The sequence below is a fragment of the Hibiscus syriacus genome, unplaced genomic scaffold (assembly GCF_006381635.1).
Source record: "Hibiscus syriacus cultivar Baekdansim isolate YM2019G1 unplaced genomic scaffold, ASM638163v2 tig00110209_pilon, whole genome shotgun sequence".
NCBI classification, from domain to species: domain Eukaryota; kingdom Viridiplantae; phylum Streptophyta; class Magnoliopsida; order Malvales; family Malvaceae; genus Hibiscus; species Hibiscus syriacus.
In genome coordinates, this window is record NW_024062628.1 from 981,334 (window position 1) to 1,008,288 (window position 26,955).

At 34.2% G+C, this 26,955-nt stretch overlaps 1 protein-coding gene, 1 long non-coding RNA gene and 2 pseudogenes across 3 annotated transcripts; 1 reads left to right on the plus strand and 3 right to left on the minus strand.

Annotated features, from left to right (window-relative positions):
* Window positions 1-2,332, minus strand: LOC120113519 (annotated as a pseudogene).
* On the plus strand, window positions 415-26,211 carry LOC120113522. The gene is made up of 3 exons (XR_005515315.1): window positions 415-501; window positions 23,473-23,485; window positions 26,201-26,211. It is a non-coding gene; the product is annotated as an uncharacterized LOC120113522 (long non-coding RNA).
* Window positions 8,583-9,153, minus strand: LOC120113521 (annotated as a pseudogene).
* LOC120113520 (U2 small nuclear ribonucleoprotein B'' 2-like) lies at window positions 11,062-13,879 on the minus strand. Of its 2 annotated transcripts, none has more exons than XM_039134660.1 (5): window positions 13,737-13,879; window positions 13,336-13,512; window positions 12,760-12,853; window positions 11,807-11,889; window positions 11,062-11,568 (listed from the first exon to the last, which is right to left on the minus strand). In XM_039134660.1, exons 1-5 carry the CDS (start codon window positions 13,803-13,805, stop codon window positions 11,290-11,292), a joined length of 702 nt encoding a protein of 233 aa, XP_038990591.1. In that variant the 5' UTR covers window positions 13,806-13,879; the 3' UTR covers window positions 11,062-11,289. The 2 variants fall into 2 exon arrangements, with proteins under 2 accessions (XP_038990591.1, XP_038990590.1); XM_039134659.1 differs by having other exon boundaries at window positions 13,336-13,508; window positions 13,732-13,872.
* Window positions 26,212-26,955: the final 744 nt, after the last annotated feature.

The window sequence follows — 26,955 nt, forward strand, 5'->3', positions numbered from 1 at the left end:
TTTATGAGAAAGGAAAATGGATCACTGGCATGGTGTCATGTGTGATTCAAAAAAAATGAAATGATTTGAGGCTCTCACATGTTCATGTCTACCCCAAGAGAGTGGCCTCAAAACAATAAAAAAAATAGTATGCCGATGTACTATTACAGGCTCCAATAGGCATTGCCCTTCTAAATACAAACCAATCTTGTGGAATATACAACAAACAAACAGAATGCAATTAATTAAATTAACCTGAGCTCCTTGTTCTTATCATTTTCTTCACTCTCTTCTGTTCTATACTTGATCCCAAAACCTTCAATTTCCCCTGGTAGATTGATTTCAGTATAGCAATGACTCGATGAACGCTTCATCTCTTGGTTCTTCCTTGGTTCTTGAGAACACATTGTTTCCATCATGTTGCCGATTCATAATGTTCCCGAATCCTGAGAACCCGAAGTTTCGGTGCCCTGCAACATCTCCAGCATGAAGGGAGATTCGCCTTCGGCTGCTGATGCCCGAGTGTTGTTAACAGCTGATGGCCTTATTGCCATTGCCCCATTGTTGTTGCTCGGTAAAACCCTATTGATCGAATGGTTGCCGCCTCCACGAGCCGACGGGACATCGTGGCTGTGCTTCCCTTCATAGGCTGTGATCACTGCTCTAAGATCATGTGAGGCTCGCTCCACATGCTTTCTCACCGAACATCCTACATATGTGCACTTGTAGTAGCTCCTGTAAGCATTTCCAGTTAGAACAACAAACAAAACCAATAAATTAATGGTATAGAGCTTAATGAAGCTGAAATTTACCTTGGATTTGGATTGCCCTTCACCACTTTCTGCCCATATTTTCTCCATCTATATCCATCGTCCAAAATATCAATCTCACTGGTTGTTTGAACCACAACTCTTGGTTCCTTCACAGTTCTACTCCCAGCTGCTGAGATTCCTTCATTTTCACATTCACTCCTCCTGGAAACAAGTAATCATAATGTTATTTTATTTATAATAACAAAAAAAAATTGCTAAAACGAAACATACCATCTTTTGGCCTCTGGTTCATCTTCATCAAACTCATCTCCTCCGGATTTGCTCTTCTGGGAATCCTCAAAATCATCATCCCCAATTGATATAGAGGAATTCTCAGGTGTTTTAACGGAATCCATATGTCTACTGCCATGAGTTATAAGTGAACGATCGTTGATCTCAGAGCTAACAGCACTCGAAGTCTGAATAGCAATCGAAGACGATGCCGACGATCGTCTAGTGGACTGAGGCTTAGGATGGTTATGGCTACCCTTGTAAACTATCTCAGTTATCTGCCCGTCTAAGGAAGTCTCAACTTTCTTCTTCGTTGGGCAATTTTGGTACGTGCACTTGTAGTAACTTCTTGGATTCTCGCTTCCTTTCATTTGCTTTTGCCCATATTTCCTCCAATTGTAACCATCATCGGATTTTCGGTTCCCTCTTTGCTGCTGGTGATTTCCGTAATCTGATTGGAAGCTTTGGGAGTTACTTTGAATGTTGGCAATCTCAGGGGAGAAGCTCTGCATCTGAATAAATAAATTCAATGAAAAATGTTCAAAAAAAAAAAAGAATTGCTTTGAAAAATGATTACATACAGTTTGAATCGTGTTGGACTCAGTTTGGGAAGAGAAATCGTTGTTGTCTTCACGTTTGACGTTCAGCTGGTTATTTCCAGAACTGGGTTTCCAGTTGAAGAAAGCTTGAGGTGGAAATGTTCCAGTGGTAGGAGATGGAAGAATCTGTACGTAAAACAAAAATATAAGAAACACCCATCAATCAAAGCACCTTATCAGCAACAGAAGAAGAGAAAAAAAAAACATATAATTCCATTTCTGATGCTTACGTTAGAAGAGTTAAACAAAACAGGAGAGTCCAAAAGCTCAGCCGGGTTGAGTCCGGGTGGGATAGCGAAGTAAGAAGATGGAGACACGGGAGGAGGAGAGATAGGCAGTGAAGGAGGAGGAAGAGATTGGAACTTGGGGATACCGGAGCCGGTTCTCTCGGCAATCCGATCGGACAAGGACAAGCTGCCTCCACGCTTGAAGGCGGTGGAAGAAGGGTTATCGTCTTCGGTGGTGGTGCCGGTAGATCGGAGATCGGAGAAAGAGGTGGTCATGAAGGTATGAGGGGAGAAACTAAAGGCGTTTTGAGAGTGAGAAATGGCGTAGGTATCAAGGCTGGTGTAAGAAGAAGCCATTAACAGAGGTGGAAAAAAAGAGAGAATTTATGTGAAGATAGAGAGGTGGAGACTGATATAAGGAGGGGCGGGGAAGAAGAGAATATGGTCACGGCTCACCGCTCACGAATCATACATACAAGTCACTCTTTCTCCTCTTCTTCTTAGATTTTTATTTTCTCGGGGGGGGGGGGGAGTTTCTGGGAAGTTTAATGGAAGTTTGACCATTGAAAACATAGTGGATTCGCCCCTTTTGTTGTAAGAAGATGTTTGGTCAAGCTCGTGGGATTTTGAGGGGATTGCGGTTCACTGTTCATCACCTAATCTGTTCTTTCTTTATAGCTAAGCTCTCTCTTTTCCCTTCCCCTACTAACTAATTACCTTACCGCTTATCATCCTTATCCAATACAAAACAATAACAATACCTATTTTCATATGTAACGGGGTAAGCGGAGATAGGGTAATAGGCTGCCCCCAACGTCAGGTTGAGAGCAGTTTCCGTAAAAGATCTCCCGACAGTCAGAAAGTTAAAAATAAAGATAAAATGCAATGCATGTAATAAATAAATAAATACATAGTTGAACAGTCTTCATATGCGCGTCTGTAATGGGAAGTAATCCCTGCAAATAAATCTCTGCGTAAAAATCTCTGTATATATACAGAAAACGTAAGACCCGGCTAAAGTTAAAAAGAGGAAACCTGAAGAGAAGGATACACAGTAATCAACGATAGCAAGCTACGAGAAGGAATAAAATCAAATGGGTTAACATCTAAACTAAGGCAACACTACTGTCTACCCTCGTTCAAAGGCTTCATAAATTCCATTGACAGAAACGTATATGAAGTAGAAGTCATGGAAATTACTACAAAGGCTTTAAAAAGAAGACAGAGATGTTACACCCTATGGCTGAGACCCGCACTACTCGGCTACCCTGGTCTTAAGTCTCCATACTTTCCTATCAGAGGTCATGTCCTCGGTAAGGGATAAATCCTTCAAATCAGATCTCAAGCAGTCTTCCCACTTCTGCCTTGGTCGTCCTCTCTTTCTGGCACCGTCGACTGTAATCGACTCTACCCTCCTGACCGCATCCGACGGTTGTCGCCTAAGGACATGTCCAAACCACCATAGTCTTCCCTCCCTTAATTTTTCGGATACAAACACCACCCCCAATGACATCCTAATGGCAGAGTTTGGTGTCATGTCCCACAGAGTCCTACCACATGCCCATCGTAGCATTCTCATTTATGCGGCCACCATCCTCCTTACATGATCCTTCTTGATTGCCCAACATTCTGATCCATACAACAGCGCTGGTCTTATTGCCATTCTATAAATTTTTCCCTTAAGTTTTAGAGGCACCTTTTTATCACACAAAACGCCAGTAGCAGCCCTCTACTTTATCCATCCCGCCTTTATACGGTGTGTAACGCCATCATCTACACCCTCATCTTTATGTATCATAAACCCTAGATACTTGAAACAATCTTTTGAGGGGAGAACGTGTCCTTCTATGCATACTTCTAAATCTTCGTCGTTTTGGTTCCCACTAAACTTTGAACATAAATACTCTGTCTTTTCAATATTGATCCTTAGACATTTTTCTTCCAAAGCAGTCTTCCAGGTAGCCAATCTACTATTCAGCTCAGTTTTTGTTTCAAAAACTAGGACAATGTCATCAGCGAAAAGCATACACCATGGAACACCGTCTGGTGTCGCACAAAAGATGTCGTCTATAATCAAGGCGAAGATGTAAGGGCTAAGAGCCGACCCCTGGTGGAGTCCGATTTCCACCGGGAATGCCTTGGTGTCGCCAATTGCAGTCCTGACGTAAGTAGTAGATCTACTGTACATATCATGAATCACCCGGATATAAGCAGTTGGGATCCATCTCGTTTCCAAGGTCTTCCAGATCGTATCGCGTGGAACGCTATCATATGCCTGTCAAGGTCAATAAACACCATGTGAAGATCTCTCTTTTTTCCCTATATTTCTCCATAAGGCGTCGAAGTAGATGAATCACCTCCGTAGTAGACCTACCTGGCATAAAACCAAATTGGTTTTCCGAAACCCTAGTAACCTTTCTCAACATAGCCTCTATCACCCTTTCCCATAGCTTCATGGTATGGCTTAGTAGTTTAATACCTCTGTAGTTGCCACATCGTTGGGGATCTCCTTTATTCTTATAGATTGGTATCACCGTAGACTCTCTCCAGTCCTCTGACATCTTGGCAGTCTCTAAAATAATATTAAAGATATTGGTCAACCACTTAACTCCCTCTTCTCCTAGGGCCAACCACACAGTGATAGGAATTTGATCTGGACCGAGAGCTTTTTCCCTCCAAATCTTTCTAAGGGCCATTTTGACTTCCTCAAACCCAATCCTACTTGTAGGGCAGTCATTGCCCGTAGTATGATGGTCGTCTGACCCATCAACGGTCATATCTATACAGGGAGGGGCACCGTCATTAAATAATCCAAAGAAGTAACTACCCAAACCCTTTTAATATCATGATCTTTCACTAAAAGAACACCATTGTTGTCCTTAATAAACCTAATGCTACCTAGATCATTTTTCCTATTTTCCCTGGATTTTGCAAGCCTGAAGATTCCGTTTTGTCCTTCCTTGGTGTCTAATTTCTTGTACATTACCTCGTATGCCTTATCCTTTGCTTTAGCCACTGTTTTCTTGGCTTCTCGCTTTGTCTCCTTGTATCTTTGTTTACAGTAATGATAAAAAATAATTCCAACATTCAACTCAATAATTATTTTAGTCTTATTTTTTTAATTATTTAATCCAATTTTTTAATTACAGTGAAATACTAAATCATAGTTGATTAACAATCACCATTTGTTCTTAATATTCTAAGATGATAACATGATACATATTATGTATATATAAATAATAATGCGACACATCTTATATTCACACGTAATAATGTAATATATGTCATATGTATTATGACATAACATACAATATAAAAAATGAAATCACTTTAAACCTATAAAAACTATAACACCAACAATAACTATTGATAATTAATTAGTTAATGATTTATTAAATTAAGAGATATTACGTCAATCAAAGTATTTAAAAAAGAAGGAAATCTAAGATAATTATTTTATGAGGTGTGGAAGATGAATTTTAACATAATATCTAAGCTGCAGTGTCTTATGTAGGGTTTAGTTTATTTCTGAGTCTTACTTGTGCTTAAGGTATCGTTTTGGTAATTGTCATGAACAAGCTTTCCCAGCAGCATCCTCAACATTATCTTTGCAAATCGGTCAAAAAAACTTCTCTGCAAGCTTTACTTGGACCAGTCAAACTGTACCTCTATGAAAAAAATATTTTTTGGTTGGATTTTCGGTTGAATAAAAAAGACAAGGTTAAAATAGCCGATAAATTTTCCACTGGATGGAAAAAGGACGTGATCTATGGTATAGTTTTCATACAAGTACGGTACGTTTTAGTTAACGATTTTACCAGAAGTTTATAGAACAGTAATTATTTTGTTTTATTTTTAATCAATAATTATCATTTTACATGCATAATAAAATATAAATGTTATATAATTATATAATATCTACACATAGAAAATATAATGTTAAAATAATTTTAAACATAACAAAAATATATATGTATATTGATTTATGTCTATAGAATATCATTAAATTTTATTAAATATTTATAAAATGATGTTTCATTCTGTAATAACTCCATAAATTCAATAATCATTTTTTAGTTTTTAAAAATTTTAATGAGTAAAAAAATTATTTCAACACATTTTAATTACAATTTGTATACTTTAGCCTGAATTTATTGTGTTCAGTAAATTATCAGTCCAACATATAACCTTATAATTATAATTCTTACTTTTATCGATATAATCATTGCATACCATTCAGAGAAAGGAACAAAAGTATTCCCCTTATCTTCCTCGGCTCCCTTGTGTTAATAAATAGATTAATCTCGATTGGTTTATAGTATGCAGGAGGAAGAGAAAGAAGTGAAGCACAATGACAGATTCAATTTCAGGACTTCCAAGCGCACATGTTCCAACCCCCGTCCACTTTCCAACAAGTGATACCCAACCCAATCACCTGATGCCTCTGTAAATGAGACGAGACAGATCGCGAGCTACTCGAAATCGACTCGGTCAAGGCTCGATAAATACTCGGATCGAATAGACTCGACTCGAATTCTTAACAAGCCGAAATGAGCTACTTGATACTCAACTCGAAAAACTCGTGAGCAGCTCAAAAATATAATATACTAAAATTTTATTTTTTAAAAAATAAATTATTAATAATATTAACATTTATGTGTTGATTTTTTTTTTTAAAATACAATAAGACTTTTATGTATTTAAGGTTTAGGTTCAAGTTTGATGATTCAATCTTGTTAAGTTTATGGTTTTTTATTTCATTTCGAGTCTTTTCGAGCTGCTCACGAGCTTCAATTCAGGATTTCGAGTTCGAGCTTAAAATTTTTAAGCTCGCGAGTTTTCGGAGTCGAGTCCAGCTCCATTTCAGAGTTTTCGAGTCGAGCTCAGCAATACTCGTGCTCGACTCAGCTCGTTTACATTAGGGGTGTAAATGAGCCGAGTCGAGTTCGAGTATTGCTGAGCTCGACTCGAACTCAAAAACTTTAAACATAGACTCGACTCGACTCGACTCGAAAACTCGCGAGCTAAAAATTATGAAGTTCAGCTCGAACTCGAAATATATTATTGAAACTCGACTCGAACTCGAAAAGGCTCGAACTCAAAAAAAATTAGGAGCTCGATTGAAGCTCCATTTTGAGCTCGATTTAAGCTCGAACTCGAATTTGAAGCTACAAAAATCTTATATTACATTTAAAATATATAAATAATTTTCCCTTTAATCAACCATCACCAATACATTATAATATGAATGTATGAACTATAAAAAATCTAAAAAATAAAAGTACAATTACAAGAAATTTAGGATAATTAATATAAGCTTTGAAGTTTTTAAAACTTCAAATGTATTGAAAGTATTCAAAATATGGCAACAAAATGGGGAATTTATTTAATTTACCCTTACATACAAAAGGTGGAAATAAAATCTAGACCACATGCTACTTCAATCATTTATTTAATAATATTCATTTACTTTCAAATAACTCAAAGCAGAAATCAGGATATCCTTTGAGAAAGAAGAGAGGACAAAGTGTTTCTTGTTATAAATAACTATTCTGGTTTTATTCAGAGATTGCACTAAACCATGTCGCAAAAGGTTGATATTTTGCATTTTCTTAACCCACTTCATAAGAAATGAATAAATGAGAAACATACCAGGTGCACAAAGAAATCTTCAACTACAGTTGTATTACTCTTCAGAAGCAAGGATTGGAGATTAGTTCTAGATCTATGCAATATCCGAGCTACAAGGGCAATAGTATCAGCACCTGCACATCTTTCCTGCAATGTAAATGTTATGTTATTGTGGACAGATAAATTACCAAACGCTTCATTCCAGTTCTATAAACAAAATCCACATAAGTCACGATACTTTGAAGAAATCAAGAAACCAATAAGCATTTAACATAAAGATTCTCTTTGATGAGCTGGTTTGGGGCATTTTTATGAGTAATGCCACATTAACAAACAAAAATCTTTATTCCTTATTTAATACACAATGAGACATACAACTATGAAAATATTAAGTGGCTGACGAGAGAACAAGAAATTATGGGAGATTTTCCCCATCAAATCTAGAAGAAAAAGAACTTCGGAAAAAAAATATTATGGTCATCCTAAAAATCAGTAAATACCTTATCTAAAGATATTTAGTACATACCTTTAGACCAACGGAGGTGGTTGCCGGAGAACCAAAATTTGTATTTTGAGGAGCAGTGGATGTCAAATCTGCATGTCCAGTTGGAGATGAGAAGGATCCTGATGAATTTTTTATTCACTCTTCACAATCTTGTGTTATTCTTGATAAGGCATTCTTTAACCGATCTAGGAATAAAAAAAATTAGGAAAATGCATAAATGAGAAGTGAACACATAATTTAAAGACAAATGAATTGATATTAAATTCAAATTTCAGATACGTACGTACTTCCAACAAGAGCGAATGATTAAAATTTGAAATAACCTTTCTTTTCACAATCTTGTGTTATTCTTGATAAGGCATTCTTTTCGATATTTTCTTACGTACATGCATCCAACAAACACAATTACTTGAACCCGAAGCAAACAATTTTGATTAATATTACTCTTTAAATTGAAATCGATGATGATATTAAATTCAAATTTCAGATACGCAATGAATTTATATTCTAATTATACGAAAAATTAATGAAATTCGATCCTTACTCGGCCTTACTTCGAATAGAAATGTCTCAATATGGTATATGAAAATTATAAAAAGAAAAAGAAAAAGATAAACACAAGCATCTTTAAGGCAATAACTGGGCAAATTCTTAGCTCTTTGAAGCTTGCTTTTCCTTGGACTTTTGGATCTTCAGAACTTTCTTCACAATCTTCTGCTCTTCGACCAAGAAGGCTCGAATTATCCTTCGAAAGACGGAAAGAAAACAATCAGATTTGCATCAATGACAACCAACAAAGACCAAAGCTAGCATCCATTATCATGTAACAGCAAATAAACAATGGAGGAGTTTCTAATTTATACCTCTCCCGGACAGCACTTCCTGACAAAACACCACCATAAGCACGATTCACAGCCGGCGATTCCTCGGCAATCTAGACCTCATGTATTCAGCAGGTCTCAAGTGAGGAATCTGTGGTGAACCCATGTAAGAGAAGCATAAGAACAACCTCAAAAACTTCACAACTCAAGAGTGTAATCAACCAAATGTTCAGTAAGACCCTAGTTGAGATAGTAAACATATAACGATTAAATCTAAAAAGGTACCCCATAATTCTTTTTTGGTCAAAAAGGTTTTACATTCGAACTTAATATACAGAAAACATGGTTATCTAAAGTGATATAGTTCATAAACAGCTTCAAAAGTGAAAACCTGAGGCAGAGAATAAATAACTGACAGTTAAATAGTCTTCTTCTTTAAACTCCTGACAAACTCCTAACAAGAGCGAATCCAGATTTTGAAGAGTCCTTCCTAGCCAAAACTGCATTAGTATTTAAAATTGTGAAAAGAAAGGTTATTTCAAATTTTAATCCAAAATCAAGTATAATCCAGTAATAAGAATGGGCAAAAGATGTGTCTGTGGGTTTTGAGAGGGTCTCGGCTAAGGTTGTTTGAGGGTAAAAGGAGAAGGCCAAACCTATTTTAATGTTGAATGTAGAAATTTACCTGGTCATCGGGGTTTGGTGGTCGAAGTGTAGAACTCCGTTGAAGAAAGGAGAGAGGAGAGACACTGTTTTCTGGTTATGGGTCGTGCGTGAGAATGAGAGGGGGAGAGTTGGAGAATGTGAGGCTTGAGCGGCTGAATATTTAGTTTAGGTTTGTTTTAATTTAGGTTTAGCTTAAATCGAATAGAATCAATTGTATATAAGACCATGTAGTTTATGCGTATTGTGTATTTAAATTATTGGTTTAATTCCAATTTTGTATGTTTAATTTTACATTTACGTGAATTTAATCATCATTCTAAAGTTAATATATTTAGCTTAAATTAGTCATCATATTTAGGTTTCTCTTAATTTAGTCTCTATTTAGGATTGTTTTCTTTAATTAGTTGTGTATATTTATTTTGCATGTTAATATGTTTATGTATAAGTATGCGAATGATTTATTTAGGAGTCACATAACATCATTTTGCATAATTTGTATGTTACCTTCATGTGCATAACTTAATTCCCTATCACATAATCGGATTAAGGGTTTAGTGGTCAGGTTTTATGGTTTAAGATTTAGTGTTTAAGGTTTAAGATTTAGTGTTTACGATTTAAGGTTTAAGGTTTAAATCTTAGTTTTTAGGGTTTAGGGTTCATTACAAAGACATTAATTAATCGACTTGATACTGATAAATAAGGTAAGTACAATATAATATATTGATATTAAATGATCAAACCCTTGATATTTATGATATTTGAACTCGAAACCTCAAAATATAACAACAATTTAAAAAATTAGTTATTAAAAATATTATCATTAGAAATATATTAAATATTTGTCATTAGATAAATAATTTTTATTAATTTAAAATAAATATAAGAATATTCATTCAAAAATAATTTTTAACCATTTTCAATTTTTCTATTGTTTGACTATTTTTTTCTTATTTTTTAATTTATTTTTCTATGTTGTCAAGTATTTGTGCAGTAAAAAGTTAAAAAAGAAAGAAAAAAATCAATCAAGCACGTATAATCTAACATGTGCTTAATTAAATGAGTTTTTATTTTTCTATTAGTAATATACAATGTAACAATGACTTGGACTGGTTAATTAAAAAAATTAAAATTTGAAGGTAATTATATTATAGAAATTTTAATATATTTTTAAAATTTTATAATTATCAATAATATATTTTTAATATATTTTTTATAATGTAATTTTAAAAAATTTAAAATTATAATATAACATTTTTTTCGAGTTGCTCACGAACTTTTCGAGTCGAATATCGAGTAGCTCGTTTCGGCTCATTAAGAACTTGAGTCGAGTCCATTCCATCCGAGTATTTATCGAGCCTTGATCGAGTCGATCTCGAGTTGCTCGCGATCTATCTTGTCTCATTTACAACCCTAGTTTACACCCCTATATGCCACTGCCACCGCTGGGGAAAATATTAAGTTACCCAGTTAATGCTTTCCCTGTGTGGCTGTGGGACTAGCAACACCCACCACAGGTATCCAGTTCCAACCCCCTGTCCACTTTCCAACTACGAATCATATCATGATTATGCATGTATGCATGAACCAAAATAATAAAACCGGACATAATATTAACTATTCAACAGACATACTTGCAGGAATCCCAAGTTACAACAAAATCCAGTCCCTGATCATATAATCATCTAGCTTGGTTCACTATTTTTGAAACATAAAATGCATGAAAGAACACTGCCCGTCGGCACATGAACCTGATAATATGGTATACCAAGTTATACCGAGGCGAGAATTAAAGCATCATTGACACAATGATAGGATAGGTTACTTCTTAGCAAATGTGATAGCCATGGGATATTGAGGGGCGATTTTGAAACCCTGAAGGTTCTGCATTGCTGTAGAAGACTGATCTTCATCTTCATACTCTACAAATGCAATACCTGGCTTTGCTTCAATCATTCGGACTTCCTTGAACCCAGGGTACTGTTCGAAAAGCAGCTGCAGCATCATGCTTGTTGTCTCGTGAGGTAAATTCTGTATGAACAGAATATTGTTTGGTGCAGCCTGCTCTTGGGCATTCACATTTCCATGATGGAAAGGAGCCTGCTCACAATCAGATAAAAGAGTTTTTCCGTATAGCATGTCAGCAAAATCAATACCTCTTAGTAAAAAATGCATCCCAAAAAGAAGGGTAAGGGCATCATATCTTAACACTGTCTAAGCACTGCAATCAAAATACATGAGCTGTGCAATTCCCATGGGTAAAACCGTTGGCTTAAGAGGGGGGGGGGGGGGAGATGCAGGAAGCAATGATCCAATCAGAAATAATTCCACAAATTACCTTTGGACCGCCATTACTTTGAGAGCCTGTGCCGTTTGGAATTGCAGATTGTTGTGCCTCCTCCGCACGTTGTTTCCTTTCAGCTGAAAGTTCATAGTGTATCAGAGGATGAGGATGTCATCAAATTATAAACCAGTTGAAATAGATGAACATTAATAAGGAAACCAGAAGGGGGCAAAATTATAAGTTCTAAGCCCCCAAGAAAGCAACTCTACATCGACTGCTTGTCATTTGTCTTTCTTTGCAAATTTAGCATTTCTATACAAACAGCAAATTCAAAAGTTAAAATGTCTGGTACCAGAATAGCACCATTAAACAATAACCCAATGGTTCAATAAAGGCATTTATTCCCCACAGAAATTAACAGAAGTGCTATGACAACATCGTAAGAGGAAATTGTATTATCCAGCCTCATTGCACAAGAAATTGGTGGTCATACTGAAATGTGATTTTTTTGAAGTAAAGAAAACCTAAACATCCAAGTTCTAACTGAAAAAAGTACCATGAATTTAGAAACTATCTTCTGTTACTCCTGTTTTTCTTGTGAAAAGAAGGCAGATTAGTGATGAAAATATTTGGTCTACATGTGAATTTCAACATTCTACTTTACGAAAACTGAAAAGTTAATCCTACTTTAATTTGTCAAATCTGATCCTCGTTTTTTACGAATATTAAGAAGTTGGTCGGATTGGGTAACACTGTTAAACTTTACCATTAAATTGCTAGCCTGAAAATCAACATTTCAGCAATTTATATACGAGGAATTAGCAAAAATCAACAGTTTTCATAAAGTATAGGGATGAAATCCATAATTAGAGTCATATATGCTTGACTGCAATAATTACATTTACACAATAACACAATGAAATATAGGAGAAATCATTTTGTTCAAGTCAATAAAGGCCATGAGTTATGTATATAGAAAATATTAAAGATCTAAAAGGAGGAGTCACCTTTTTCTTCTTGCTTCTTCTTCTTTTCTCTGGGAACAAAGCTTCCATCATTTTTGGCAATACAATCAGATTTTGTCTTTGCATATTGTATCCGCTGCACCAAATCAATCATACAGACAATCAAATCTAAGAATCACCAGCAACTAAAACCACATAAATTAAGCCTGGGATTCAATCTGTTTGAAATCAAAAGTGATGCCTAGACAATGAAGGAAGTTTTGTTCAAGCAGCCATCTCAAGGAATTTACGAACATGGGGAGGTAGCAATAGTTTTAATTGCAAATGGTGCTATTGATAGGTAGAAAACTCTTCCTTGGGTTCAGAAGGAACAATTTCGCTAATTTAAAACAAAAACTAAAATGGCTCCTCAAATTTCAGCAAAATGGGTTCACACGATAATTTTCAGGTGGCTCAGTATCATCTCCAGAGGAACCGAACTTACAATGAAACCATTGAGTGATAGAAACCCCAAATCAAATGCAGCACAAGCATCATTAAAGTTAAAAGAATGAGACATTGTTCACTTCGATTTCGGTTTTTGAAGCAATCAATGTCACGACATATTAAGGTACTCACCATAGGTTTATCATAAAACGGAAAATTTTGCATTTGACGGAAGGCATTGCTAGCAGCCGTCAACTCGTCAAACACAACCCAAGCTTGTCCACGAAGTTTGGGCGTCTTCAAGGCAACAACATCCAAAATCCTTCCATATTGAGAAAATAAACAATAAAGTGATCTCTTTGATTCTGAAAGAGAGAGAGAGAGAGAGAGAGAGAGAGAGAGAGAGAGAGAGAGGAGGAGAAATTGTTAATGGAAATCAATCCCAGTTCAAGTCCAAACCGCTTAAGCATCATTTGGATAAGTACGATTTTCAACTTCAATTTGCGAGTAAAAAGGGCACCGTTAGGGTTAAACTTAAACCCTACAATTAGGAAAACAAAAATGAGAGAGACAGATGGGTGTGCGTACCTTCTTTTTTTTATCTTCTCATTGAGGTTCTTGATGTAAATAGCTTGATTTGGAGGTATATCCGCAGTTAGCATTTTTGCTGTAATTGCCCAGTACGGAGGTAAGTATGAATACTGTAGGGACTGGAGGAGGCTTAGGAAGAAGAAAGGAGTTGAGAGTGTTAAGCCAATGGGCTTTTGATGTTACAGCTCTACCTCCACTTTTATTAGGCTTTACACTATCGGATCCATCACTCGCAATACCAACCTCCTTTTACCTATTTAATTCACGGCTTGTTACCGGTCGGCTTTTTATAAATTGCAAGTGAAATTAAAATTTTCCTATTGTTTTACCCTATAATTTTAAAAGGACTTAATTGATATGATGTACCTCGTTGTTTTAAAAGGACTTAATTAAAATTTTCCTATTGTTTTAAACAAAAAATTATCACTATTATTAAAATTTTAGTTAATTATAATGAATGTATCTCGTTATTTGTATTCTCCGAATTTATATTGATATGATGCTTGCACTCTATCATCTTAACTTGTTTTGAAGACGTTAAGTTTAGATCCATCATCTATGTTAAAAAGATAAAATCTAAGCATGCATACTTAACAGAAAATTTTACAAATCAAGCATACCGTATCATGACACTCTACTAGTTTATCGGTATATGTATTTGAAATAAGAAATATTATACTATTATGGTATTGATACATTGTCAGTACCGATTTTGTGATGCCCGCGTACTGATACACATGAGCTAAGGTACTAATACTACATGCTTGATTCAAATTGAGAATTCGGAATTGGATTTCAAAAATATGGTTCGAACGTAGGAATTAAGGTTCAATAGTTATAATTGGGGTTCTAATTTAAGAATTATGGTAATCAATTTGGGAACTAGAGCTCTACAATTGGACTAATTAGAAAATTAGGGTTAGAGTTTAGGAATTAGGGGATTAGGGAAAGATGATCAGAGACGATAGTCCCACACCAACATCCACAACCACTGTTGATGAAGGCGCCGACAACCGGTGAGGCCCCACCCACCGGTCACGGCTTGGACGGACGACCAAGTTCAAAACTAAGTAAAATTAATCAAGCTTACCTTAATAAGTTGGTTGCGCGAATGGCGGTGAACGACATCCACGTCAGAAAGGATAAATGACAAAGATTCAATCAACGATGACAAATGATATCGACAACGACAACAGCGATGAGAACTTCAAAGCTTTAAAACAAATTAGGGTTTTTTAATTTATGGGTTACTATTTGTTGTATTTTAAATAAATTACATTTAGATTTTCAACTAAATTATAATTATACGATGAGTATTTTATAATTTTAATGTTTTATAAATTAATTTATCGGTGTTCATCGTTAGTGGTGCTCATCGGTGCTCATCGAGTGTGACAGAATCATCCTTTAACTCATTTATGTATTGTTGTTGTTGTTGTTATTAAATAATTTAAAAAAAATTTATTTAGGGTTAACTACATGATTAATCACTTGGGTTTGTATTTTGTTAATTTTTCCTAAATGATTTTAAAAAATATAATATATGATCACTTTTATTTTTATGGTCACCACAAGTTAATTGGCAGTTAAATATTTTGGTATAATCACATTTGGTCTTTTTATTTACATATTCTTTCAATTTAGTCATACTTTTAATAAATTAAAATAAATTTAATCCTCCAATCGAATAATGTCATGTTTCACCAGTGCCAAAGGGATTCAAATCTGGGTCGGTGGGAAATCAAGCATGCACCTAGCCATTGAGGCAAGACTAATGCTTGATTTAACATAGACAACATAATGTGTATATTTTATATTTTAATGTATAAATACTTAAGTTAAATTCATAATATTTTTTATATATTAACTTTAAGAAAAAATTATATTAACTTATTAAATATATTTTATTATTAATTTAATTTAAAAAAATTATTTTTATTTTAATTTAAAAATATATTTCCTTCTTATCTAAACTTTGAAAATATATTTATTATTATTTTAACTTTTCAAAGTATATATAGTGTCACGTGTCACCATTTGGTTGGGTGACTAACTTTATTTTAATTTATTAAAAGTAAAACTAAATTGAGAGAATATATAAATAATATGGACCAAATGTGTGATTATACCAAAATATTTAACTGTCATGTCACATAATCTGTTAACTGTTAACATCATTTAACTCGTGATGACCATATCTTAATTAAATAAAAACGAAAGTGATCATATCTTAATTAAATAAAACGAAAGTAATTGTGTATATTTTTTTAAATCAATAAGAAAAAAATGGACAAAACACAAATATAAATGATCAATCATGTAGTTAACCCTTGTATTTAATGTCACATTTCGTGCTCATCCATCCTATGAATGTTGACTTAATATAAATGGTATTCAATACCAACACATCTATGAAATTGGTCTTAATTTAAAATAATTTATTAAATCTTTAATATTTTAAATTTCTATCAATATAAATACTCGCACAACAAATCTTTTAATTTATTTTTAACTACATAAAAATAAAAAATTAAAATTAAAATATTTTTAAAAAAAAATCAGTGTGCTTCAAATCTATAATAAATTTTGTTAAAGATCGGTTCAGATCGTATCTCCGACGTCACAAATTTTTCGAACTCTGTTATTATGTAAATTGTAACACCCCAATTTTTGGGCTAAAATTAAGAAATTATAAAGTGGTGGATTTAATTTGGTATTTTGAAAGAAATAGTGGGTTAAATTGTAAAATTTTAAAGTTGGCAGACCGTTTTATGAAGTGCAGGAAGTTCATTGGCTAAACTCTTGGTTTAGCCATATTTAATTATGAGATGTTATAAACCCCTAATCTCCCGTATGTTTATGGAAATTTTTCCAATTTTCCCTCTCCCGTCAACCCCTCTTTCAACTCCGATCTACTCGTCGTCCGACCTCTGATCGACGAGCAGAAACCACCATCGTGTTCGTTGTCAACCGAGGAACAAAACCCCTCAAACCTTTCGTCGTGAATCGTCGTCGTTCGTCGTTAATTTCAGTCGGAAGTATCGTCAGTAATAACTCAATTTTAGTTGGTTTTTCATCGATTCACGACGATCGGGTCATCCGTTTACGACACCTCCCGCACCATCGTGTTCGTTGGATTGTTCCGAGTCCGCCGGTGTCATCCTTGGTCTACGTCGACGGCGGCGTGTGAGGAGGTGAAGCGGTCAAAGTTTTCGATTTGTTGAAATCGAGCTCTCCGCCGTTCAAAATTTTGAACCGAACTTTGTAAGTATCTTGAAATCGCTCAAAATAATTTTTAAGAATTTTTCCGTGATTTTTAGGCAGCCAGAAGGGGCCCTTTGCGCCCCCACGCGTCGCCACTGCGCGTGGGGATGGTCCAAGTGTCTGGTTTGACCGGTTTTGGTGCATAGTTGACCGGTTTGACCGGTCATAACCCGACCCGACCCGTTTACCCGACCTGTTGACCCGACCCGTTTACCCGACCCATTGACCGTTGACCCGTTGACCGGCGTTGATCACCATTGACCAAATTTTTGACCGGGCATTAAACGACCTTTGACTTCAACCGAGTATACCTATCCAGACATTTTTCGACGTTCCAAATCTGATTCCGCTGTCCGTTTTTTGAAATTCGAACCCGAAGGCCTCAAAATTGCCTTGTCAAACCCGTTGACTTTGATTTTGACCGAAAATTTGAAATTTTCGAAAAGTCATATTTTATACTTTCGACGTCCTGAATCCGAATCCGAAGTCCGTTTTGCCAAATTCAAACCCGGTAAGCTGTTTTCACTGATTTATCACCCGATTCGATCTGTTTATCGTAATTAAGCTCCATTTTTTATATAATTTATGTTGATATGTATCTGAGGAATTATTGGAAGTTGAATTGAAGATCAAAGGCGTTCAAATGGAATTTTTATGGTCAATCAGTATTGCATGGAAATCGAGGTAATACTTTACTACCTCTTTATGCTTTATAGAACATGTTGGTATTGGTAAATGCATGAATGGAAATGTTTGGTCTCGTATGTATAATTAATTAAGATCTACACTAGATACGAATACGGTAGAAAGTAGGTAACTGAATATGGCTCAGATTACTATTATAAGAAATTGGAGGACAGTTGGAATTAAATTACAAGTTCTTGAATTAAGTGATAAAAGAATCAACCATGGATATGTAGATTATAATTTATCTCATTAAAGGTACTTAGATGATAAATTATGATAATGTTTCGATTAGGTAAAATTACGAAATTACCCTTATGTTGGAAAATGACAAGAATTGTGCCTGGAAGTGGATTAATAAATCTGAAAAGAATTATTGATCTGCTAAAACTATTGATGTGCATAAGAAATGTTAGTTTTACTTGGAAATTATGGATAACCGGTTTTTAACCCCAAGAAGGTTTATACTAGATACTAGAAGTCTTTTAAGGAATCATTTCAAGATCAAAGAATGTTCGAGGAAGCAATTAATCATAGGATCTCTATATTATATTATTTTCGTTAAGAGCTAATATCGAAATTATCTGGCTAAGAAATTATGAAAATGCCCTTGAAAGGTAAAATAGTCAGAGTTGACCCTGAAGGAGAAAACACTTTGAGAATTTGTACTTAACTCGATTAAGTACAAATTTAATTATTAATATTATGTCTTTGTAAAGAAAAATTCATAATATTGCGTTTGTAAAATCCAAGAAGGCACTTGACCCGAAAATATCCGAGTTATGAGTAAATACCTGAAGAACAATTTATCGGAGGGTGTTCTTTTATTAGAATTGTTCGAACGGACTGGAAGAGATGATAAATTGGAATTAAATAATAAGACCGGATGGAGGAAAAAGATTGAAATACCGTGGATCTGTAAAATGACCAAATTACCCCTGTAATGGAAATGACCCAAGACTATCTTATGATTGGAATAAAACTGAAAACCAAAATTACCAAAATACCCTTATGGCCTATATTAAGTAAATGTCTTGGATTAATTAAGGAATCCAAATAAGCATAGGTATTGGACTACCTTTAAAAGTTATAGAACACAACTTAAGTGAGTCGATCAACCGTAATGATAATTTTGTTAGATATTACTTGAACGACATAGATATTACTTGAATGCGTGTTCGTCTACTCAAGTTTAGTTCAATGATAATTTTGGAAGTATTCAGCTCAGCTCAACTCTAGCTCGTATTCAGCATCATCTGGTATTTCTGTATTACTGAGCTTTCTGAAGCTCACTCTATTACTCACCATTGCAGGTTAAAAGAATTGTACCAGTGCAGTTATCGACATCAGTAAAGGAATTCTTCCGGCGTTGTTTTCAGAGAATGGTACATGTGATTAGGGGGCTTGTAATTGTATTTTATTTTATATACGAGTCCGAAAATTTGTTTTATTTTTATATAGTGACAAATGATTTTTATAAGTTTGCATGTTCTGATAAAAAGTTTTAAAATTTTCGCTATTTTTACAGTGGGTCGCTCCGGTGGCCCAAATGTGACAACCCAGATCGGATCTGGTTACCCTTATCGGTCTGTGGGGGTTACATAAATTTTTGTCTTAGAACTCTTAGGGTGTGTTTGGTCGGGGAAATGTTATTCCCGGTAATCTTACATTACCAATAGTGGATTTTTTAGGCTATATTATCGGGAATGCCATTACCTCCTTTTCCTTAGGTATTGTTGGATTACCGGCGTTTTGGACTAAAATGCCCTTAAATTGTTTTTCAAAAATATCCTTATTCTGTCATTGAATAATAAAAATTCTACGAATGTTAAATTACAAATTTATCCTTAAACTATTTTAGATTTACAAAAAAATCTATAATTAAAATTTGTTATGAAGTTCAGGGGTTAAAATAAAATTTTACCCTTTCATTAAACCTTTTATATTTTCAATTTTGTAAAAAAATTATATAAATTTTATGAATTTAAATTTTTTAAAGAAAATATATAAATATTTTCCAACTTGGTAAAAAAACAAATATAATAAGGACAATTTGGTCAAATATACATTCCAATAATCTTTTATTCATTTAACCAAATACGGTAATCTTACATTCCTGCTAAACCAACCAAACACAAAATACAACATTCCCAGTAATCTTATTCCTTGGTAATCTTTTATTTCCATTGATAATCTTACATTCCGTGAACCAAACGCACCCTTAGAGTTTATGGCATGTATAATCGATTTTAGTAATGTTTTCTCTTGTACCTATTTTGTGATTATGGGTCTAAGTGTGTGTATGAAGTAAGTAAACATGATCTTAGATGCTTGGCTAGTATAATGCATAATGATGAAGTAAGATATTTAGAATGTGAATGCCTAAAAGGTGTAAGATCATTTATAAAGGTAAATTGAATGTGATTCAAAGTCATTGGTGGACACGAAGGTCTCTCTTGTCACGGAGCTCTCATGAGAAGGACGAATATGTAGGATAGAAACGTCTCTAGGGTGATTGATTTTCTCATCTCGTTATCAGTTTTGATAGGGTTTTAACATGTACGGAATCAGAATTCTATGTTAAAGAGAGTGAACTTTTTTAAAAATTTAAGAGATAAACTCATAAGATTTTAAAAGTAAGAACAAATTATTAATATAAAATATAAAAAAATTAAAATATACTAATTTGAAAATTTTAAAGAAGACAATTACTCATAACTGTCCCTTGAATGCATCCTTAACTTTTAGAACACTGTCGAGGAGAGTTTAAGAAAAGACAACCTAATTTAAGGTTGAGAAAAGAAGCGACTGAAAATGTTATAAAATTCATAACATTTTAGGTTGGGTGCAACTTAAAATTTTAATTTTTCTTAATACTTTTCGGTTGAGAACATTCTTTATAACATTTTAGTTTGTGTCCAATAAAAAATGTTATGATTTTTATAATATTTCGATAGCATCCATTTCTTTCCATTTCTTAACCTTAAATTAGAATGCGTTAGGATAAAAATACCATGCTATCGACTTTTGAAGCCTCTCTCTTCTATTATGTTATTTTCCCTTTTATGCTCGTACGACACACCTTTTCGTCCGGGAACAATATTCTCAACAACCCCGATTTAGTAGGATTCATAAAAAACATAACGTTAGAATTTTACTAGGATTCAAACTCCTAAAAATAGAATATAGTTTTATTAGAATTCAAACTCTTAATAATAGGATAGAGTTCTACTATAATTCAAACTCCTAAAAATAGGATAAAGTTCTACTATAATTCAAACTCCTAAAAATAGAATCCACAAGCGTTATAAATAGCCATTGTAATTCACTATTGTAATACACAATTTACATACAAAAATACAGAGGAAAGCACGAAAAAAATACAAAGGCAAAGCTATTGTAAACGATTCGAAAAAGAAATAAAATGTAGCATCTTTTTTACCTTGATTCGTTCATTTCTCGCATGTGCATGATATTTTTCTTGAGATTTGGTTCGAATAACCCAAAACGTTGGTTGCGCCGATGACCAAAAAGGGGTGGGGTTTCGAATTTCGAACCTAGATCTACCCCCGAAGTGTGTTTCTGTTTTTAAATATTTAATTCTCCCCCCTAAATCAATTTTTTTTTGCTTCTAAATTTGCCATCGATTTGTTTTTCTTTTTGATTCGGTCCCTTACATTTACGTTTTAATTATTATTATTTTATTTATTTAACTTTATTTATACGCACATTTCCTTTATTACTCATTTTATTTAATTGCTTTGTTATTTTTCTTTTCTTTTTTTCATGTAATAGTTTTTTACATTTTATGCATTTTCTTTTTTACTTTAGTATATATTTTTATTTTTTAGATTACATATATATATATATATATATATATATATATATGTTATTTTTATTATTTGTTTTATTAATTTATATATATATTACTATTTTTATGTTTTTATTATATATATATATATTATTTTACTTTATTATTATTATTTATTATTATTATTATTATTTATTTGTTTTATTTATATATTTTTTCTTCTTTTTTTATTTTTATTTATTTATTTTACTCACTATTTTATCTTTGCTTTCTTTATCTTATCTTTTATTTAATTTATTTTTTCTACATTTTAATTTAATTAATTAATTAATTTATTTCTTGCATTTTTATCTAATGTTGTTTTTTGACCTTCTTAAGGGCACACCTTTAAAATTATCTAAGGTAAGTAATTGAGATCGTATTTTTACCTTTTAATTTTAAATTATAATTTTCTTAATTTAAGACAACTGGAAATTGCGTAGTACCGAAAGGGCAGTTCAAGGGTGCTAACCCTTCCTTGACTGTAACTGACTCCTGAATCCGACACATCTTTGAAAAGACGCAGATCAGGTAAGAAATAGGGTATCCGATCAACCCATTTGTTTTAAAATAAGTGATCGGTGGCGACTCCAATTCGTTTAATCCAAGTCGAAGCCCAATTTCAGGCCCAACCAAAAGACGGTTCCGACAGTTTGGCGACTCCACTGGGGACAGGTAAGTGAGCCAGGCTAAGGTAATTTCCAATTGTCTTTTTAACGAAAAGGGTAATTTTAAATTTTAAGATAACATTTCGATCCTTATTGCTTACTTTTGATTATATTTTCGAGTAAATAGTTGTACTAACCATTGTTTTTAATGATTTCAGCATCCCAAACTTATTTTTCACTTAAGGCTCTAAATTCGAGCTCCGAACCCTACTTAAGTGGGGGTGAAAGCGACACCTTCGTGTGAATTTATTCACCGCACAGGCCTAGCAAGTAACCTTCGGGATTCATATATCTTATGTCTTCGTGTGAATTTATTCACCGCACATACATAAGGGAATGTGTCCTCTCGAGTTTAACTTAGTCCACACAAGCTTGTAATAGGCTTAGGACTAAGGGTCTGGCAAGCCCAATGGGGCACCAACAAGGAGAACTCGAGTACATTTTTTTTAGAACCTAAACCGAGAGAGTATAGGGAATTAGAGACCACCCCAAAACCTCATTTCCAGACCCTAGGTTGCTTTGATATTATTTCATGTTTTATTTCATATTCAAAGCATGTGAACTAGAAATTTATGCGGTTAGGACTTGTTCAAAATCAACTTGCGGGATAAAGATCATGTCTGGGTAAGAATACAAAGCATGTGGGGTAGATATCATGTGGGGTAGGATTTTTCATTTTATTATTATTTGAATTTACCTCACTAACTTTTTTATTTTTGTCCTCTTTTATTTTGTTTTCATCATTCACATCATTTAAAAGAGGTGTTGGTCCATTAAAAACGTGTTTGTTAAACTTGAATAATCTGTATTAATGGACAAAGGGGTTGTAATACAAGAGATGAAAATGCAGTGGACAATCTACAAGGTGACTATATGTCACATTCAATCCAGAAGACGTGGTGCCCACAATTGAAGAGTATATCACTCTGCTGCATTATAAATGACTCAGAATGAACTGGGTCTACATCAAGCGCAATGAAAGTCTATATTTGAAGAACTGACTGACAGAGGTTGCAGGGGCAAGATGAAGGTTACTGATATTGGGAGTCCCTTCAAATACAACAATGGCAAAACGATAGCTGAAATCGGAGACCATTTCTAACGAATTCAAGAAATAGGTAAAAAAATTTCATATAGTTCCTATCAATTGAGGGCCTTAATGACGTATTCGTTGGGAACATGTTCATCAAAAGATAAATGCCAGAGATGCAGTAATTCGAGACTTCTTGGGTCAGTACAAAAAGCAACTTAACATTTTCACGGTTCATCTAGAAAACCCGGAGCGGTTCGACAGGTTATTCAACCGGTGACAGACGAAGGCAGAAGACTAGTCAACATGTCAGAAGCTGTCAGGATATTTTTGTCTCTTAAAAGATAAAACATTTTTGTCCCCAATAAGGATTATTTATAATAACATACATGTTTTCGGATTAATGCCTCGAGCATTTCATGCATTTTTTCCATATACATTTCATTTTTAAGCATTTTCATAAACATGACATTTCTTCATGGAGGGTTCGATGAAGTGGTCTTAACCACATGACACCACATGAAAGCAAGATTTTAAAACTTAAATCAGTACAGTGGGAGCTTGATCAGTTGATTATAGGACTAAGTATGCCAGGGTGATCTGAGAAAGGAGTCCCTATATCCTAAGGCCTATGATGTTGAAGTTGTGTGCAGTTACCACTTAGGAAGCTTCAGACACTCCTCAAAGAACTATAAGGCACCGAAGTGCAAGATCCAAAACCTGATGGATTCAGGGGCATGGATAGCCAAAGAATGGGGCATTGCATATACCATTTGCACTTAGAGCATTGTTTTGTTTGAACAGGTCTTTGATCTTTCATATTTGCTTAATCTTTTAAACGATTGAATTTGTGCTACCTTCTAAGGTGGAATAATTGAACAAATTTTAATCTTTAGTTCTTAGAATATTAAATGAATTAAATATTCTTTTAATTCTTCAAGAATTATAGATTTTTGACATATGGCAAGATTAGACCTTTCTTATCCTATCTCAAACCCAAAATAAAATACCTTGATTCTTTACCCAAAATAATTCATGGTCATTACCAAAAGACCAGATTTTGACATTACCAACCTTTAAAACTTTTTGAACCTTTCTTTGAGTCAATAAAGTCACACCACTATTTTTTTAGACTCAAAATTGACTTTTGAACATGAGCATTCTTCTAACTCGAGGCATTTCGCAGGGAGCCTGAACATTAAGACATGTCAGGACCAAGAAGTAGAAAGAAGAATTCATTCGAAATAATTCTATCATGCATTAATTACACTGTTTTCATATGAATAAAATTAATCCTGAAAATATATCCCCCTGGGGATACCTCTTATGTGAAGACTTCTATGTATGAAATGATGAACAACTTTCTTTCTTCATCCATTCACAACAGGAGAAAATATATATCTCTTGTGTCCCCTTTTGAGCCTATAGTATTTTTCTTCTAATTCAACCCTAACCAAGGATCACCCTCCACACTGGGGGACAAGGTGGAAGAAATCTTCTCACGTGAGTGAAGACATCAATCCAAAGGAGATACCAAATGCCAAGTGCGAAGATCCAATCAGAACAAAAAGAGAAAAAGAGAAGAAAAAAGCAAAGAGAAAATAAAAAAGTGAAACAAAAACAAAGGAAAAGGTGAAGAAAAAAGACAAGACACATATGCAAAGATTCACTCGATTCAAATGACGTGTCGAGATTTAAATTATGAGATTGATCAAGCACAATCATTCCAGAATCACTTCACTCGAAGATCATGGAACATCCAGAGAAAATCAAGAGAAACACATACGAGTAGTTTCAAATTGAGCAAGACAGGATTAAAGGCATCAGAATGAATTGATCATTGGTTTAATACCCTGAAACACTTATTTGGGCCTATTTATCCTTTTATTTCATAACCATGAACCATGGCCTACATTACGTGCCTTAAAAGTCCCTTCTAATCATACATGAATTTCTAAACAGAAGAGACTATCTTCAAATTTCACCCCATCCATCAAGATTAATCTTTATTTACAAAAAGTTTTTTAAAATCTTTAATGCATGATAGAGAAAAATAACAAAGGGGGTTCAAGACGTAAATTCTGAATGACGTCTTGAAACCAAAGGAGGATTCGAGTTGAAAACCTGAAAAGATGACTCGAATATAAAAATTGTGCAACTGAGGCGATCACACAAATTCCTTGATAAGGCATTGCATAATTCGAGCGTGACCATGAAAGTTGGGGGTCAGAGAACACTTCCAGTAAAGGAGCATACAAGCTACCCCATCAAACCTTTGATCATCAAATAAACAAAAATGTCAAACCTTTGACCAAACACAATAACCTGAGACTTTTTTTTACCCATTTCCCAAAGATAACTTTGATCTTGGCACTTGTCAAATAACTATAATTTATTGAAGGATTAACAATGTAATTAATTCTTTGATATCTAATGAACTCAAGTTTTATGATTCGTCTCGACTATAAAACCGTGAAAGGGGAAATATTTTCAAAACTTTTGATTAAACATTTTTTGAAACTCTTTAAATTGATATTTTCAGAACTTTGAAAATAAAAGAGAAGGAAAAACTTTTTTTTTCAAACAAGACAATTTCTCTAGAGTGGATCTTGGTAAATGACATGTGACTCTCAGGCACAAAACTCATGCTTAGAATCAATGCTGAAGCAAGAAATGAGGAACAATGAGGGCATCTTTGAAGATTTAATATCGAATATTGAGGCATATTTGGGGATTTAACATCCTGATGCGAATTATCAGATCTTCTGAAGGCCTTTTCCTCCACATGTAGGAGCAAGCAGACAAAGAATGAGGCTTCATCCAGGAGATAAAAAGAATTAATTCATGTTGCATGCATCTTAGACATCACATTTATCATTTTTAGCATACATAATTTTTTGCAGCTTTTTGAGTCAACTGTCAACTTCAAGATGAAAGATAGTCGATTCAAAAGCACATTTAAAAGTTGAGGGTAGTTGCTCGACCTCACAGCAAAAGGGTGACTGTCTGACGACAAAATAACTTTTCGAGTCTCGTTCAGAGTCAATTTCAACTTCGCAACGAAAGATATTAAACTCGAAGTGACACAATTTGTTTGAAATTGAATTTCAACTCCACGACAAAGGACATCCAACTCAAAACCAACTTTCTCAAGATTGGATTTCAACTTCACGACGGAGGATATCGTGCCCACAAATCCACGTTTTCAACTTCACGACAAAGAATATCGTGCCCATTTACATAAGATTAGATTTTAACTTCACGATGAAGGATATCCAATTCAAAGCTCAACTTCACGGTGAAGGATATTGGACTCGAAACAATATAAGCTTGGATTTCAACTTTACAACGAAGGATATTCAAGTTAAGGCTCAACTTCACAACGAATGAACCATCCATGGTTTCAACTTCACGACGAAGGGAATCGTGCTCACCAGCAACATTCATTGGATTTCAACTTCACGGCGAAGGATATCCAATTCAAGGCTGAACTTCACAATGAAGGGGTCATCCACGGTTTCAACTTCACGACGAAGGGAATCGTACCCACTAGCAACATTTATCTTCAGGAACAAGTAGATTATCGATCGCCTTTGAGATTGTTTCTCTTAAAACAAGGGGTCGTCTCGCTTGAGACTAATTTACTCAAAACAAAGTTTTGTCTCTCTTGAAACAAATTTTATCTCTCTTGAGACAGTTTCCCTTGAAACAAAATCTTTGAATAT